This window comes from Oryx dammah, unplaced genomic scaffold (genome assembly GCF_014754425.2).
Source record: "Oryx dammah isolate SB20612 unplaced genomic scaffold, SCBI_Odam_1.1 HiC_scaffold_123, whole genome shotgun sequence".
Lineage (NCBI taxonomy): Eukaryota > Metazoa > Chordata > Mammalia > Artiodactyla > Bovidae > Oryx > Oryx dammah.
This window is the reverse complement of record NW_024070299.1, coordinates 1,713-19,685: the sequence shown is the minus strand read 5'-3', so window position 1 is coordinate 19,685 and position 17,973 is coordinate 1,713. Positions and strand designations below refer to the sequence as shown.

The window sequence follows — 17,973 nt, the reverse complement described above, 5'->3', positions numbered from 1 at the left end:
CTCTGGTCCCCTGCCACCTCCTGCTGCCTGTGCCTGTTCAGTGAGAGAGAGAGGATTAGGTCCACTGATCATTTCTATGAAAATAAGAGTCCCACTCATGCCATGCAGAACCGTGACCATTTTTGAAACAGACGGAGTAGCAGCCTTACAGAGCTTTCTTTGTTAAATGCGCCTTCACGTTGAGAGTGACCCCCAAATGATCTTTAGGGCCCCTTGAAAACATCTGGTGCCCAAAATGGAAAGGTGTGCTGCTGTGTACGCCAGTCCTTTGGGCCAGTCTCTGAGTAGGTGGGGATGGTCAAGGTACTGAGAAGTTCTGCAGGAGGGAAAAGGACTTCCTGAGGACACTCACCCGGAAGACGACCGCTGGTCATAACACCCCCGGAGACCCGCCACAATGGGGGTGTCCCTCTCTCTCTGCTCTGCAGACTCCTTTCCAAGTTGTGGCGGCTTCTTATTCAGTGCCAGTGGGAACTTTTCCAGCCCATTCTACCCAGGATACTACCCCAACAATGCCGACTGTGTCTGGGAAATACAAGTGAAACCCGGCTACCTCATAAACCTGGGCTTTGACAGTCTGCAGTAAGTAACCCCCAGGCCACCTGGAGAAGGAGGCGTCTTCCATGGACTACCTTGTCATTTGGGTTGGGTCCTGGGCCAGGAGACTTTCCCACCTCGGGTGCCATGGACTGCATTTCAGGTTTCTCTGATCCCCACCAGGAAGTATCAGTCTCAATATTGGGCAGTCCATTGATCTGATTAAGGAAGAACAAGAAGAAGATCTTAGATTCAAGGACATTTCTCATAAAGTCCAAAATATCTACAAAGTTTGTGAGCAGCAGACACCCTGATGTTGACCTGAATCCCGTTTTCCATACAGGTTGGAGAAACACAGTAGCTGCAATTTTGACTATGTTGAAATCCTTAATGGCCCACTAAATGCCTCAGCGAGGAGAATCTGTCACTACACCAGGGAAATATTCACTTCTTATTCCAACCGATTGACTGTTCGATTTCGGAGTGATGGCAGTGTCCGAAACACTGGTTTTTCTGCTTGGTATAACTCCTTTCCAAGAAGTGAGTACAAGACATAGAGAAAAGATCTGTGGTTACCAAGGGGATGGGGTTTTGGGGAAGGGATGGCTGAGGATTTGGGGATCAGCAGATGCAAACTACTACATTCAAATGGATAAACATCAAGGTCCCACTGTAGAGAACAGGGAGCTATATTCTGTAACCTGTGATAAACCGTGTGGAAAGAATATGGAAGCAGATACAGAAAAGAATGTATCTAGAAGATGAGGGATCTGAACTCTGTGATGTCAAGGGCCCCTCCCAGGTGGATCATGTAGCTGTTTATTCACTGATCAGTGTCACTGGGTGGCTTTTGGGATGGGGAAAGAACCAGGGGTTAATTGGCTTTGGGTATTTGCTGGGGGATGGGGTCATCACCACTTACAGCGTGTGTCTTTCAGATGTCAGCTTGAGATTGGTGAACTGGAACTCCTCCCATCCCACATGTGCTGGGCGTGTGGAAATCTACCATGGTGGCCGGTGGGGAACAGTGTGTGATGACAGCTGGGACATTCAAGATGCCCAGGTGGTGTGCAGACAGTTGGGCTGTGGATATGCAGTCTCAGCCCCAGGAAATGCCTACTTTGGCTCTGGCTCTGGCCCCATCACCTTGGATGACGTGGTGTGCTCAGGGGCGGAGTCTAATCTCTGGCAGTGCCGGAACCAAGGCTGGTTCTTCCACAATTGTGGCCACCATGAAGATGCTGGAGTCATTTGCTCAGGTATTGGGTGATGTCATTTGCGGAAGACCCCTTTCACCTCTGAGCTGCTGGAAACTGGAGGCCAGTGACTGATGGTGTGTGTGGCTAGTTCAGGGTGTGGGGATGGGCAGGAGCTCGTCAGAGCACCCCTTGACTTGTGCACTCCAGGAGACCTTGCAGAGGCTGCTTCATCTCTGGTCCTTGTGCTGAATGCTCAGCTGCTATCCAGCTTGCCATTACTCTCCCATTTGCTTTATGGGCTTACCTCGTGGCTCGGAGGGTAAAGAATTCACCTAAAAGCAGAAGATGCTGGTTCGATCCCTGATTTGGGAGGATCCCCTGGAGAAGGAAATGCAACCCACTCTAGTATTCTTGCCTGGAGAATCCCATGGTCAGAGAGGCCTGGCAGGCTACAGTTCATGGGGTCCCTAAAGTGCCCGAGATGAGTTAGCAACTAAACAACAACAACTTGGAGCTGAGGCTGATCATACTTCCTCTTTCTTGTAGCTGCAGAGATCAACTCCTCCACTCCAGGTGAGTCCCTGCAGCCCCACCCAGCCAAATCCTTTCCGGGATTCTACCTCTCAGGTTTCCAATAGAAGAGCAGCCTCCTCCTGGGGAGTCATTTCCCTCCATGCCAGGGTCCAGACCCGGTGGATCCAGGGAATTCGAAGTGGGGATGGAGTCGGCATCCTAGGAATTAATTGTTTAATTAAAGCTATGGAAGGAGATTAGAAAGAAATAGTGTAGTAGGAAAATACTAGTGGACAAAAAGATGCTGAATAACTTGATTTACGTGGAATACCAATAAAACTCCAAGACAAGGAATTTGCACCATCTATGTAGGCCACCGGTGCCCTCTTGAATAGCGGAGGGTGCCCCACCTTGGGCTCCCTCTCGCATGGGTCTTAGAAGCCAGGGCAAGTAACTAGACATGGCGAGCATCCATGCTCCAGATGGGAATTCAGCCAGAAAGGGAAAGAAAGAACGACACGGGGGAATCAGTCTTTCCAGAAACTGATCCGTTTTGTTTATTTTCAGGTTTGCTTATATACCTTTTGTTACACATAGAGACAAATGGAAATTTTAAAGTCACGTGAGGGTCAGCAGTCCTGACCTTTATCAAAATCAGGTGCTTCATATAAATGTATACAAAAAGGTCTTAGGGCTTTTACATCATCTTCTGGCCAGGGAGCCTGCTAACATTTTATGATCTGTTCTTTTCTGATAATGGTCAGTCAACCAGAAACTTATTTTCCAGGAGTGATTTTTCTTAAACCAGGCACCACCCTCTGAAGGTACCAGATAAAGTTGCATTCCTATAGGGTGAGGGTGTAGTGTGTTACAATTAAGAAAGGAATTTACTTAGCCTAAGGTTACAAGCTGGAATCAAGATTGCCGGGAGAAATATCAATAACCTCAGATATGCAGATGACACCACCCTTATGGCAGAAAGTGAAGAGGAGCTAAAAAGCCTCTTGATGAAAGTGAAAGTGGAGAGTGAAAAAGTTGGCCTAAAGCTCAACATTCAGAAAATGAAGATCATGGCATCCAGTCCCATCACTTCATGGGAAATAGATGGGGAAACAGTAGAAACAGTGTCAGACTTAATTTTGGGGGGCTCCAAAATCACTGTAGATGGTGACTGCAGCCATGAAATTAAAAGACGCTTACTCCTTGGAAGAAAAGTTATGAGCAATCTAGATAGTATATTCAAAAGCAGAGACATTACTTTACCGACTAAGGTCTGTCTAGTCAAGGCTATGGTTTTTCCAGTAGTCATGTATGGATGTGAGAGTTGGACTGTGAAGAAGGCTGAGCGCTGAAGAATTGATGCTTTTGAACTGTGTTGTTGGAGAAGACTCTTGAGAGTCCCTTGGACTGCAAGGAGATCCAACCAGTCCATTCTAAAGGAGATCGGCCCTGGGATTTCTTTGGAAGGAATGATGCTAAAGCTGAAACTCCAGTACTTTGGCCACCTCATGCAAAGAGTTGACTCATTGGAAAAGACTCTGATGCTGGGAGGGATTGGGGGCAGGAGGAGAAGGGGACGACCGAGGATGAGATGGCTGGATGGCATCACTGACTCGATGGACGCGAGTCTGAGTGAACTCCGGGGGTTGGTGGTGGACAGGGAGGCCTGGTGTGCTGCGATTCATGGGGTCGCAAAGAGTCGGACATGAATGAGTGACTGAACTGAACTGAACTGAAGGTTAACATGATTAATCTTAAAGATTAATACCTATTTCTCCTATATGCTGGTTATATTCATTATAAGGGCAGGGAATATGGAGATTTAGCAGCAAACATTGGCCCAATAAATGAAAAACCCTTCACCAACATGAATTTTATCTTTAGAAAAACCCAGTGCTAAGGCTTTCAAAATACCCAGACTCTCTGTGCTGTTTATGGTTGAGAGGTTATAAACAATCATGTACATAGTAGCAAGAGTATGGATAATCCTGTCACACAAGCTAGTCTGCCAGCAGAGAGGTTTGACCTGAGACACCCTTGTCACGCCCAGGAATTTTTATTAACTGGAGCTGTAGGTTAACTCCTTCTCCGATAGAGGTGGTGGGAGATAGCTCCCCATAAAGTCAGAGGTATAGGTGGGAGCATAAAGGAGTAAAGTAGGCAGACTCTGGTTTTGGGGGTAGATGCTCGGAAACAGGGGGTTTCCTGAGGCTCGATCCCGCCTTTGGGTATGCCGAAGCCTCGTTCCTCATGACCTTTGCCACTGGTGGAGTTCTTCACGCTGGCTCCCGGCACCTCTGAGGACTCTGGAGGCTGTTCAGTGACCTGCTGAGTCCCCAGGACCAGAGCTGTCACTCAGCTGTCCCTGGAGGAACCTCAGGTCCCCCGCCACCTCCTGCTGCCTGCGCCTGTTCAGAGCCACTCTGGGGTGGAGAGGATTAGGTCCTCTGATCATTTCTGTGAAAATAAGTGTCCCAGTCATGCCATGCAGAACTGTCACCATCATAGAACCATGACCAAATAGCAGCCCTAAAGAGGTTTATCTCTTAAATAATCCTCCATGTTGAGAGCAATTCCCCAAATGATCTTTATGACACAAGGATAATGTCTGGTGCAAGTATGTTTGGATGTGGTGTGTTCTCTAACCCCTTTTGGCTGGTATAATCAAGTCTCTGAGAAGTCCTGAAGTAAGGAGAATGATTTACTTTCTCCATCAAACTCTTGAGTATGGAATTAAAAAATGATCCAGCAATATCCTAAAGTCACTTGGTTTTCTTTCTAGATTGGCTGCCCCCAACAACTACAACCACTCAGAGTAAGTATCACATTTTCCCACCTGGCCCGCAGGCCTTGGGTTTCCTCTCTCCAGGCTTGGCTGCTGATCTCTGGGCTGCAGTCACGACACTCACTCTCCAGTGAGTTCACCGCTCCTGACTTTCCTGCCACGTGGCGTCTCTGTAGCTAATGTCCCAACCCCAGGAGGGCTGCGCCTCTCTCCAGGCTCTTCTTTGTCCTTTAATCACCTGGCCATCCGACGATTTGGGTCTCTGGTCAGTGTCTAGGTGAAGTCTCCCACTGTGTAGGTCCCACCCCTCGTCTGGGACACTAGTCCCAGGTCAGTGCAGCCTGGATGGAGCCTGGCATGTAATCAACAAAAGTTCCCAATAGCCTGCTTCCGAGTGGATGCTGAACCGCCCCTCACTGCCCCCCCACCATGCCCCAGATGTCTCCTCTGCATCCCCAGCCTCCCCTCCTCACCACCTGGTCTCCTATAGCAGAACAGCAGCTTTAGGCTGCCCCTCCCCCTGACCCATTCTCTGCATTGCTCTAGGGTGTCTTCATCAAATGCCAAGGTCTGTCCCTGCCTCGAGGCTGGAACCTCAGCACCCTCTGGACGCAGATCCTTAGTGCTCAGGATGATCTCTAGGGCTTGCAAATTCTTTCCCACTGTGGAGTTGACTCCTGCCATCCTTCCCACCCCTGCTCCATTCACATCAGGGTTCCCCAATTATGCCAGCTCCTGTCATACCTAGGTTCCCTCACACATGCTGTTCCCTCTGCCTGGAACACACTTCTGACCTTTTGGCCTCACCTCCCTATGTACCCGTCCCCTTTCCCTCCTCAGTTTGGATCAGGAGCCAAATCTCCCAGCTCCTAGCACCTCCTGGGCTCTGCTCCATCACAGTCCCATCCAGGGAGGCTGGGATTCGCTCTTTTCCATCCTCTTCTTTAGGCTGTGAGCTCCCAGAGGGCAAGTCCCGCATCTGGCATCTCGCTGGGAACCTGGGGTTGGCACATTTCCAGCGCAGAGCTGACAAGGACTCAGCAGCTGAAGCAAGGGTGCCAGGAAACTGATCATTATCTTTTCTGTTTGTCAACAGATCCTGTTTACAACGTCACCGGCCCAGCCAGTAAGTTCTGAGCCCCACTGACCAGTCCCCCTTCCCTTCTCCTTGATGACAGTGACACTGGGGAGGGACAAGGAGAACCGTGAGGAGATGGTTTCCCCAAGTACGGCCGCCCTGTAGGGGCACCGCCCTGACCCTCAGGAGGTAGTCCAGGTGCAGGCGCCTCCTGGTGGATGTCCCCCGTGTGACTGTACGGTGTACACTGCGGGTCATCGGCATTTCTCCCTTTGTCCCAACAGCAAATTACTCCTGCGGAGGCTTCCTGACCCAATCTTCAGGGAACGTTTCCAGCCCGTTCTACCCTAGGAACTACCCGAACAACGCCAAGTGTGTGTGGGACATTGAAGTTCAAAACAACTACCGAGTGACTGTGACCTTCAGAGATGTCCAGTAAGTGCGTGTGATGGTGTGGTGAGCACCTTGCAGACAGTTTAGGAGGAGAGAAATGGCACTTCAGAAGAGATATTTTCCCCACTGCCTTTTTTTTCCTATGGGTTCCACTTTCGACCGAGCCTAGAAGCAGCCGCGGAGGGGACGCCAGGATCAGAGTCCGGTGACAAGTTGCAGACCTGTCACTACTTTGCTGCGTGACCTCAGGAAATCATTTAACTCTCCTGAGCCTCAAAAGAGGATAATAAAATACCCGCTCCCCTCCCTTCCTGGTTCCTGGGAAAGTCACAGGAGAAATATATGAAAATACTTGGGCAAACCAATGGGAGGGATTATTGTTAGAAGCAGTAATAGCACAAAGAATCCTATTAACAACCACACTAGTTTTTCTAAACTCTGTTCTCTCTGCTCCCTCTTTCTTGGGGGAGTGGTTTTGGGCAGAAGAGGAATAATTCCTGTGGCAGAGCATAGGTTATCTGTTGCTTATCCAGTGAAGGGTGGGAATCCTTGTTTTAAGCAGAGGAGACAACATGAGCACCACTGGGATATGTGATTGGCTCAAGGGGCGGGGGTGACCACACTGAGACACCAGTAGCTTGTAGAGTCCTGGAAAGGGGGTACCATCATTTTTTCTCTAACAGTCACCACTGAACAAAGTAGTTTTTTCTCTAGATTTCTGGTTGCAGTGGCTTGGGAGTTTCTGCCTTGGAAATTCGTGTGGAGTTTTGCAAAAGATACGATGCTATTTTAATCTCTTCATCATTACTATTCATTTGGGGGATTGTACTTAAAGCTCATGAAATTCTACAGAGGAAGGTTGACCGTGACTAGTTCTGGGCCAGCATCTTAATAACAATGACCATCATTGGTGGCATTTTAGGAAGCACTTTTCCACTGTTAGAGCCTCGTGAGAGCTTTCTTCAGTATACTTGCACTGGGAGATTTCACCTTTATAAATAAGAAATCTGAGCTGCAGACGGGTTATCTGACTTGCCCAGTATTTACTTGTTCAATTATTTGTTTCTGTCACTATGAATTTATGGATTTTAAGAAAAAAATTCTATGGGAAACTGGGGTCTTTTTGATAAAAGAAAAAGTCGAAGGTGGGATGTCATTCTTTCTTACGAACTGTGAAGGGCTGTCAAGAGAGGAGCTGTAGATTTCTTATGCATGACCCCAAAAGGCAGGACCAAGAGCGATGTATGGAGGTCATGGGAGGATGAACCTCCACTGGATTTAAGAAAGTCTAACAAACTGGTGGTTACCAGTGGGGCGAGGGGTTGGGGGAGGGGCACTTGGGGTAGGGGATGAAAAGGTACAAACCATGATGTAGAAAACAAACTACAAGGTTCTATGGTATCAATATAGCCCAGGGAGGAGAGCCAATATCTTTTAAATAAGTATATATGGAGCATAGCCTTTAAATATTGTAATCACTATATTTACACCCATAACTTGTATAATATTGTACATTGACTCTACTCTGGTAAAAAAATGAAAGTCTATTCCTTTCGATTATTAATTTTGTCGGAGTTTCTGGCTTAGAGATGTAACACCTCTGACCGCCGGCATCAAATCCTGGCTGAAAGTGAAGCCAGACTGTGCCTTCCATCTCTGCAGGCTGGAAGGTGGCTGTAACTACGATTACATCGAAGTGTATGACGGCCCCCACCACAGTTCCCAGCTGCTCGCCCGGGTTTGTGACGGGGCAAGGGATTCCTTCACCTCATCGTCCAACTTCATTTCCATCCGCTTCGTCAGCGACACCTCTGTCACCAGGAGAGGGTTCTCAGCCGAATACTTCTCCATTCCTTCCAATGGGAACACGAGTAAGTCCCCGCCTATCCGGGGTGACACCTCTGAGCACCTTCGGTGGCTCAGCCATCCCAGGGCTGTGGAAGGAGAAACAAGAGCCGCCCCGTGAGGTCACCAAGGCTTGGTGTGGGGCAGAAGGGGGCCAAGAGCAAGGGGTCTGGGGACTCCAGCTGCCCAGGACTGGCTGATGGGTGGCGGGTTGGCCTTTCTGTGGTCAGCAGAGACGAAGCAGAAGGGGCGAGAGGATGCTGTCATCAGACAGTGAGATGTCAGGGCCAAGGGCAGAGGGGACCACCTGGCTTGAGACCTTGTGGCCTTCCCAGAGTGTGGGACACCGTGGCCTTGTCCTGAGACCTAGCACATTTGGCTGATTCCTGAAAGTGGTCTGAGCTGCTCTCTCAGCCACGTCCAGCAGAGGCTGGCGGCCACAGTTGGATCTGTTAAATGGACTGATGTACAGATTGACCAGGGGCCGGGCAAGGAGATGTGCTGGCTATCTTTGTGGTCAGGATTTTAAGCACTGACCTGCCCTTAGCTGCAGGACCTATGCTAAGTCCATAGCTAAGGATGTTGATTTCCCAACATCCCTGCAAGTTGCCCCAAGAGTTACTGTGTGTGTGTGTGTGTCAGTCCCTCAGTTGTGTCTGACTCTTTGCAATGCCATGGACTGTAGCTCATCAGACTCCTCTGTCCATGGGATTCTCCAGGCAAGAATACTGGAGTGGGTTGCCATTCCCTTCTCCAGGGGCTCTTCCCCACTCAGTCATCGAACCTGAGTCTTGCGCACTGTGGGCAGATTCCTCACCAACTGAGCCACCAGCAAAGCCCAAGTACTATCCTACTAAGAGGATAAATGGCAACCTGGCAGAGACGTTTCGTTGTTTTACATCTTGCCTCCATTTCTCCATCAGAGGAATCCTAGTCCCTGTGCCCTTCTAGGGGTCTCAGGAGAATGGAACTGACCTGAGCCCCAAGGCATCTGGGGGTGTGGTGAGCTGTGTCCACAGGAAGACCATGTGCCAGCCATCTCAGTCTTTCTCTGTGGGCTTAGCGGGAGGTGCGCTGACTGATCACACCGTCTGCCTTTGGCCCCCAGAGCTGCTTTGCCTGCAAAATCACATGCAAGCCAATGTGAAGACGAGCTACCTCCAATCCCTGGGCTACTCTGCCAGGGACCTTGCCATTCCCGGCTCGGACGCAAGCTACCAGTGTCAGCCCCGGATTACGTCGAGCCAGGTGACGTTCATGATTCCCTACTCCGGCTGCGGCACCACCCAGCAGGTAAGCCTGGAGCCTCCCCCCCACCTCCTGCCAAGCAAGCTTTCTTAGCAACAGCTGCTATGCTTTGGAAATCCTGGGGGCCCAGAAAATGTGACTGTGCTATAACCAGAACATAATCTGGGTGAGGGTATAAATGTGTTCCTTGGTGTCATGACATGGCTGCAGCCACGTTCAAACAGAGAAAGAAGGTCAGCGGGGAGTTTTTTCCCACAGTGTCCAGCAGAGAGGCGCCTGGTAGGCTGCCATCAGGTCAGCAAGAACAGTAGCAACTCCCAGAGGCAGTTCCAGGCTTTGAAGGTCCTAGAGCTTACATAGGTCGAGGTTGGGGTGGCTGAGAGGGACGGGTGCCTCCTTTGTGGAAAGAACGCAAGCATATCTTACTTTTAGAAATCTTACAGAAATGCATGGTGGTGCCAGTGCATTGCTGACCCCTGGGAGGACCTGTGCCTGGAGTCGGGGTGGGGATGGGGGTGCTGAAGCCTAAACTTAATTGTTTTTAGTTGCTAAGTCATGTCCAGCTCTCATGAACTATAGCCCACCAGGCTCCTCTGTCCATGGGATTTCCCAGGCAAATATACTGGAGTGGGTTGCCATTTCCTACTTTTGGGGATCTTCTTGACCCAGGGATCCAACCTGCGTCTCCAGCATTCGCAGGTGGCTTCTGTACCACGGAGCCACCTAGGAAGTTTTTTATTAGGTTTAGGTCTGCAGCAAATATACAGCATGAAATGCTCAAATGTGTACAGTGTGCGTGACACACACGATCAGAGGGTTTGTCAGTCGCCAAAGACATTCTGCCCATTTGCTGTGTGCCAGGCAAGGGGCCATGACGGTGCTGTGCCTCGTCTGTTCCGGTCACAAGGAACAGTGACAGAGAAGGGGACTCTCGATTAGCTAACCAGATGAGCCTGTGGGTGGCAGACGGGCACCTGGGCCCGAGGGTCTACAGTCAACACTGTGGTCACCCAGCTCCCATCGGATCTCTTCTGGGGGGATCTGAGTGGGTCATGGAGGCGTAAGTGCAGAGAAGCGTACAGATGAGTCACGCCCTGCAAACACTCTAGTCCACCTGGCTTTTACATTTTGCAAATCAGTCATGTTGGATTCTGGTTTGTCCTGAGTTTAGTCAGTGGGAGTCGGTCCACCATAGGCAACCACCCCTCCTGGCTCCAAATGTACAGCCTGGAGCCTCTGATGTCTGGGCTATTCCATCTGTGTTCCTTCATTTCTGTTAGGAGATGCCAAAGCCACAGGGCAGCCCTGGTCTTCTAACCTGGATGGTCGTGGGCCGCATAGGTTAATTCTTATTCTTCTGCTCGTTTAAATACCTGTATCCTCTACAAACCATACCTCCAAGGCAGGCCCACATTTCATTCATCTTTGCCACAGCCTACGCCCCTTGGTGCGGAGCCTAAGCCTTTATAATCAGATTACTAACGGCTAGTTTGCGTGCCAGACACCGAACTCTGAGTTTCAACGAGACTTTCAAAATTCTTGAGACAACCTTTATTCCCGTTTAATCAAGAGGAAACAGAGGCTTACAGAGGTTAAGCCACTTGCTCAAGGCCACATGGTCACGAGCCGAGATTCAAAGACAGGATAGTGTGATCTGTAGCTGAAATTTTCCGCGTCTCCTCCAGGTGCCCTGTTTAGCCGGTGTCGGGCAAATGTAGAGGCCAGGACAGCCTGCCCTCCCCATCCATCCCATGCCTTGCACAGTGTGGGCCTGCGTGCTTAGTCACTTCAGTAGCGTTCGACTCTTTGCGACTCCTTGGACTGCAGCCCACCAGGCTCTTCTGTCCCTGGGATTTCTCGGGCGAAAATACTGGAGTAGGTTGCCATGCTGTCATCCAGGGGATCTCCCCAACCCAGGGATTGAACCCACCTCTCTTGCATCTCCTGCATTGGCAGGCGGGTTCCTTACCCCTAGTGCCACCTGGGCAGATGTCTAATAATGAATTTTAATTTAAAGTCAGAACTGTTTCTTATGATCAAGAACTAAACCCGCATGCCACGTGGCTTGGTGTACATTCAGAATCTAGCTTGAGCATGGAAACCAGAGACAAATGTGGATTCAAAAACACTTCCATGTGTATGTACAAACTGAAGACACTTCAGTTCAGCTTTGAAGGAGTAACAGGATGACAACATTTATGTGGTTTATTGTGCTAATCACTGGCACGCCAATATAAAGTTCCCCATTTTTTTAAAAGAAAATGTAAATACAGCGTACTTCCCATAGAGGCTTCCCTGGTAGATCAGGTGGTAAAGAATCTGCCTGGAATGTAGGAGACTGGGGTTTAATCCCTGGGTCCGGAAGATCCCCTGGAGAAGGGAATGGTTACCTACTCCAGTATTCTTGCCCGGAGAATCCCATGGACAAGAGGAGCCTGGTGAACTATAGTCCACATGGTCACAACGAGTCAGACACAACTGAGCGAGTAACAGTTCCCATGGAGGCCTGGAAGGCATAGAGCCCCTTCTAGGTTCTCCTCCAGACCTGAGGCCAAAGTGCAGGCTCTGGCATCCCCTGCAGCCCAGAGACTCGCTCTGACAGGAAAAAAAAGGGAAACCAAGGTCAGAGAAGAGGCAAAGTTTCCCCAGCAGCAAAACCACTTTGAAAGTGAAAGTGATGTCGCTCAGTCGTATCCGACTCTTTGCGACCCCATGGACTGTAGCCTACCAGGCTCCTCCGTCCATGGGCTTTTCCAGGCAAGAGTAGTGGAGTGGGCTGCCATTTCCTTCTCCACTAAAACCACTTTAGTTACCTGTTAAACTTGTCTCTTTTCACAAGTCTTTCTGGAAGGGACTAACTCAGAGCTGAGCTCTGCAACTCCAGACATGGAGTGAAAGCCGCTGCAACACATGCTGTTCTAAAGAATAATTATATTTAGGTTGTACAAGTGCTGGCTTCAGAAGGGAACTTGTCTAAACTCCCAAATGGCCAGGAATGCACTTTTGTTCCTCACGGTGTACATGACTGTGACTCAACGACTCACTTTTTTTGCTGTTGTTGACTCAGCCGCAGGGCATATGGGATCATAGTTCCCTGACTAGGCATTGAACCTTCGCCCCCTGTATTGGAAGCACAGTCTTAACCACTGGACCACCAGGGAAGTCCCCCTTCCATTTTTTTTTAAGAGTAAGGTTGTCTTACATTTTACAAGGGCTTCTATCTAGGCCACTATTTTTGTGTCCATTCCTGCAAAGGCGCCCACAGCTGGTGGGAACTCATATCAGGCAAGGTTCTGACCATCACAGCATTTGGGAGGGAGAGTCCTCCCCCTCCCCTGTCTCCACCTGGGAATGCTGCTCTTGTGCTCAGCTCACCTGCGGCCAGATGATCATGACCATGGGGCTTCCAGGGGCACTTATTCACTTGTGACCTTTTGGCCATGTGGGCTTGCTACTGCCAGCCCCATCCTTCTCTCATCACACTACTTTTGCTGGGCTTCTACGCCCCAGGTCTTTCCTCCATTCCATGAATTTTTATTGATGCTAATAATGCTATCATCAACACTACCAGGCTCTGGGAAAAGAGAGATGCTTAGACATCACCCTTTCCTTGAGTTGCTCACAGAGCATCAGGTTGTGAGACTCTTTCCCCTGGAGAGGTTGTTCTTACAAGACATGAGCCCATCAAGCAGCATGAGAGATCAACAATCATGAGTTTGCTGCTTCCTGAAAGGTGCAGTAGGAAATGGTGTTGTGGTTTGGGGAGCAGAGAGGCAAAGCATGACAGAAATGCTCCTGCGTTGCCATGGCACCCACCCCGTGCTCCATAAGAGCCTCTGGGGAGGTTCCTGCCCAGAGGTCAGAGAGCTGCCATGGCTATAAGTCTGGATCTCTGTTGCTTTGGGCTCCGGCAGCTTCAGACACCAAGCTGCAATAGCTACATGCATCCCCACAGCACAGTGAAATTGAATCCCACCAGCTGCCCCTCCCTCACAACTGCCTCCCTTTATTTCTCCCAGCAAGAGTGAGACTGAAACAGAACAGCCCAAAGGGCCCCGAGCCAGGAAGACCAAACTCAACTTAGTCATACAGCCGAGGTAGGGGTCATCCAAACACACCCATCCTTCCATGAGCAGCAGCTCCCGGGAGGATCACCAACCTCGTGGTCTGTATCATGAGGCAAAGGAAAGGGGAGGTGTGATAGGAGTGAATCTTGCTGGGAAGTGTGTCTATCCCAGGTAACAGGAGCCATAGTGACAGATACCTCCCATCTCTCTGAGGCTTTGGGAGCATTTTGTAGTCTGGCAGCATCACTTCAATCTCCTCCTAACCCAAACCAGCAATGAGATGCCCTTAGTGGATGACATTTGCCTGATTCTGCTCTCCTTCCTGCCCCTCCAGGTGGATAATGACACCATTACCTACTCCAACTTCCTCAAAGCGACTGCTTCTGGTGGCATCATCAATAGGAAGAGGGACCTCCAAATTCACGTCAGCTGCAAGATGCTCCAGAACACCTGGGTTAACACGATCTATGTTACTAATGACACCATCGAGGTTGAGAACATACAATACGGCAATTTTGACGTGAACATTTCCTTTTATACATCCTCTTCATTCCTGTATCCGGTGACCAGCAGCCCATACTACGTGGACCTAAACCAGAATTTGTACCTTCAGGCTGAAATCCTCCATTCTAAAGCCTCCCTAGCCTTATTTGTGGACACCTGTGTGGCATCACCGAATCCCAATGACTTTACATCTTTGACCTACGATCTCATCCGGAGCGGGTAAGTAGTGTCTTCCGGGAGTGGACTTCAGCCTTTACCTGATAAACTCATGCCCAGAGTGCAAGGAAGGCAGACTGGGCTCCAGCAGCTCAGGCTTCAGCAGCCAGGCTATCATTTCTGGGTATCTGGAGAACTCAGGGAGTTGTCAGTTGCCATCCAGCAGGTTAGCTATAAAGTAAAATTAGACCAAATGACTAAACTCCAGGCGAGCCTTAAGGTTCCAAAGATATGCATGTAGCAGGAGCAACGTTGATTTTGAAGCAGACTGTAGTTGAGAAACCAGCTCAGCGCCACGCTAGCTGCATCACCCTAGATAGAAAATCGCACCTCTCTGAGCCAGTTTCTTCAGCCATCATCAGATGAGCGTAGTGAGCCCTTATCCCAGTCTGTTGGGAAGGTTAAACAAGGGGTAGATGGGGCAGTGGACAAAGAGCCTGCCCAGCAGGTGGTCCACAGGAGGGTTGTGAAGGCAGCAGGTGGCCTGGTGACCGCCATCCTCCCCGGAGGACGCACTGCGCGTGGTTGGGTGGCGTGAGGAGCGCAGCGCCTTGCTGAGAGCTCACGGCGACTCCTCTGCTCCACCAGGTGCGTGAAGGATGAGACCTACCGACCCTACCACCAGCCCTCGTCCAACATCGTCCGCTTCAAGTTCAGTTCCTTCCACTTCCTGAACCGCTTCCCCTCCGTGTACCTGAAGTGCAAGATGGTCGTGTGCAGGGCGTATGACCCCTTCTCCCGCTGCAACAGAGGCTGCATCGTGAGGGGCAAGAGGGACGTGAGCTCCTACCAGGAGAAGGTGGACGTCGTCCTGGGACCCATCCAGCTGCAGGCCTCGCCCCAGAAGAGGAAGCTGGGTAGGTGGCCCCCCTCCCACCCCGCCATCTGCCTGGGCCCTGGGCCGTGAACCACAGGGACTCAGGCTGCTTCCGTGGGTGTCCTATTTGCCCTCGAATTGGGCACCTGTGCTATATGACACGGAGTCGATACAGAGTCGAACTAGACCTGGTTCCCGTGTTCTTCCAAGGGCTTCTGGTCTGTGGGGGATGCATGTGAGGGGTTTGGTCAAGACAGTTCTAACCTCGGGCACGGCAGACCTGACACCTTTATCCTGTGGGTCCTGAATGCAAGCCTCACACTCAGCCGTGAGACAAAAGCGCTAATGCTTACCGCTTAGGGCTGCAGAGAGGGCACATAAAACCCCAGTAGTTACACTGCTTTGGCCTCTGCCTGGTACAAGTCCCTGGCTGCAAAGAGCAGTGACTTTGTTCCTATCATATTGTCATCAATGTTAACATGAATGATCACGTTATTACCTATGATGACAAACTTTCCCCTCAGGGTCGTGACCTCAGGGTCTGTGCAGGGCCGTGTAGATGCAGGCAGGACTGGTGTATTCTGACAGCTCCCAGCGGTTGACCCTGGAAAAGCCATTTCGTTTTCTGCACTTGGAATGGGGAGCAGAGTTCCCCTGCTGTGCTGTTCTGTTGTGGGTGTGGATGAGGTTATGTTTGCAGAGGGATTCCCGTCATTTCTGGTCCAGGCTGGGCCGGCTCAACAAATGTGGTGGCGTTAGTGATGGGGCAGCAGTAGCTGCCACAAACCCCCCTGAAGGCACAGGCTCCTCCTCACAGAGGTTCTTTGACAGTTCCCTCCCTCTCAGGGCCTAGACCCAGGCCCTGCCCTAGTCTGGCTGCTTCCAGGCTCTTCCCTCACATTTTCAGCATTCCAGGCATCTTTGTTGTTCAGCCGCTCAGTCGGGCACTGTCCTTCACTATCTCCCAGAGCTTGCTCAAACTCATGCCCACTGAGTCGGTGAGGCCATCCAACCATCTTGTCTTCTGTTGTCCTCTCCACCTGCATCCAATCTTTCCCAGCATCAGGGTCTTTTCCAATGAGTTGACTCTTTGCATCAGGTGGCCAAAGTATTGGAGCTTCAGCTTCAGCATCAGTCCTTCCAGTGAACACTCAGGGTTGATTTCCTTTAGGGTGGACTGGTGTGATCTTTGGAAGATCATCTCTGGAAGATCTATTGTGTGCCAGGAGATAGAACTAAATAAATCAAAACCCCTGCAGCTCCAGCAGGAGGAGACACAGCTCCATCATATGTCACCCGCCTTGAGGGGTGGAGCTACAGAGAGAAGGAAGGTGGGGCAGGGACCAGGCAAAGGGTGCCAATGGGGACCAATCTTATCTCTCCCCTTTCTCTATTCCCACTGACAGGGCAGTAACTTAAGTCCTGTGTCTCTCCCTCTATGCTGGGACTTTGTAGCCATTCCCAGATGAGGTCAAAAGTCCCAGCTCCCTCCCTTCACATCCATTAGGAGCCTTCAGCCAGAAAGACTATCCCAAAGCCCATCTCTCCCCTTCTGTTTAGATTCCTTCATTGCTCCTGAGAGCTGACAAGACACTGAAATCTCCCAGGGCTGATACTCAGCTGCCCTTGAGGTGGGGGGACTCTGGCCTCAGTTTCCTGAAAAGCACGCCTCTCTCCCTTTATTTTTTTTCCCTCCCACCAAACAGTTCTGATTGCCATCACTGTGCCCTGGGATACACCCCCCCCCCCCCGCCAACCTCACCCTTACTTATCTCCCCTTCTCCTTCCCTGCTGGGCTCATCCTGACCCTGAGTCTCCTTTCCTTCCCAGACCGGCAGGTGGTGGACACGGAGGAGGAGACCAGCACCCACGGGAGCTACCACACTGCCACCATTTTTGCTGGGGTCCTCGTGGTCATGGTCGTGGCCGTGGCAGCCTTCGCACTGGGGCGGAGAGTGCGGGCAGCCCATGCCCAGCCTCCAAGCACTAAGATGTGAAGCAGGAGGATGCGGTGCTCAGACCCAAGTCCCTGTGCTCCGGAGCGTGTGAGGAGGGAAGAAACCAGTGTCCAGAGCTTGGTACCCAGAGCACATAACTGTGTTAAACTCTGGCCCGGTGCGTGGTGGGGGTGGACGGAGGAGGGGGGTGAGAAAGATGAGAGCAGGTTTCCTCCAAAACACAGGCTCGGCGCAGGGACAAAATGTCAGGCAGGCAGGTCTGGGACCTAAAAATCCCGCCTGCAGCTGGGAGCTTACACACTAGGAGCACTCGTTGTGGATAGAATTTCTTTTCTGACCTTTTAGGAACCAGATTCTTTGGCCTGTGGTGTATATATCTTAGCCTTTCCTTGTTACCGGGCAAGCTGAATAAAGAACTGTTTCCAAAGCAGCTGCCAGATTGGTCACTTGTTTCCGGGGCTGCACCCAGCATGGACCTCTTCGTGTTTGGTAGACGGCTAGAGGGGCTCCCACAGGAATGGAAATGGCCATGGGGCCCTGCTCTGTAGTGACCCCAAGACTGAGGAGACTGTGGAGTGAGCAGTGGACAGACGGGACCAACACAGCTTCCCAGCCTTTTCCACTCACAGTCCCTGGGGGTCTTCATAGGCAAGGTGATCGTGGGTGGGCAGACTGCCACCCACCCCCGCATCTGCCTGCCTCCCCTCTCAGACCCATTACAGCCTCTGTAGAAGAGCCCTGGGGACACTTCCTTCTTGCTAGAGTCCTTGATGGAGCAGGTAGTTTCAGGAGGCCGAGGCTGGCCTGAGGGTC

At 50.8% G+C, this 17,973-nt stretch overlaps 1 protein-coding gene across 1 annotated transcript; it reads left to right on the top strand.

Annotated features, from left to right (window-relative positions):
* Positions 1-397: 397 nt before the first annotated feature.
* LOC120859180 (deleted in malignant brain tumors 1 protein-like) lies at positions 398-17,590 on the top strand. The gene is made up of 12 exons (XM_040235378.1): positions 398-582; positions 881-1,077; positions 1,476-1,796; positions 2,283-2,309; positions 5,032-5,064; positions 6,131-6,160; positions 6,397-6,547; positions 8,168-8,376; positions 9,459-9,643; positions 14,000-14,388; positions 14,974-15,242; positions 17,033-17,590. Exons 1-12 carry the CDS (start codon positions 398-400, stop codon positions 17,197-17,199), a joined length of 2,163 nt encoding a protein of 720 aa, XP_040091312.1. The 3' UTR covers positions 17,200-17,590.
* The last annotated feature ends 383 nt before the right edge of the window (positions 17,591-17,973 follow it).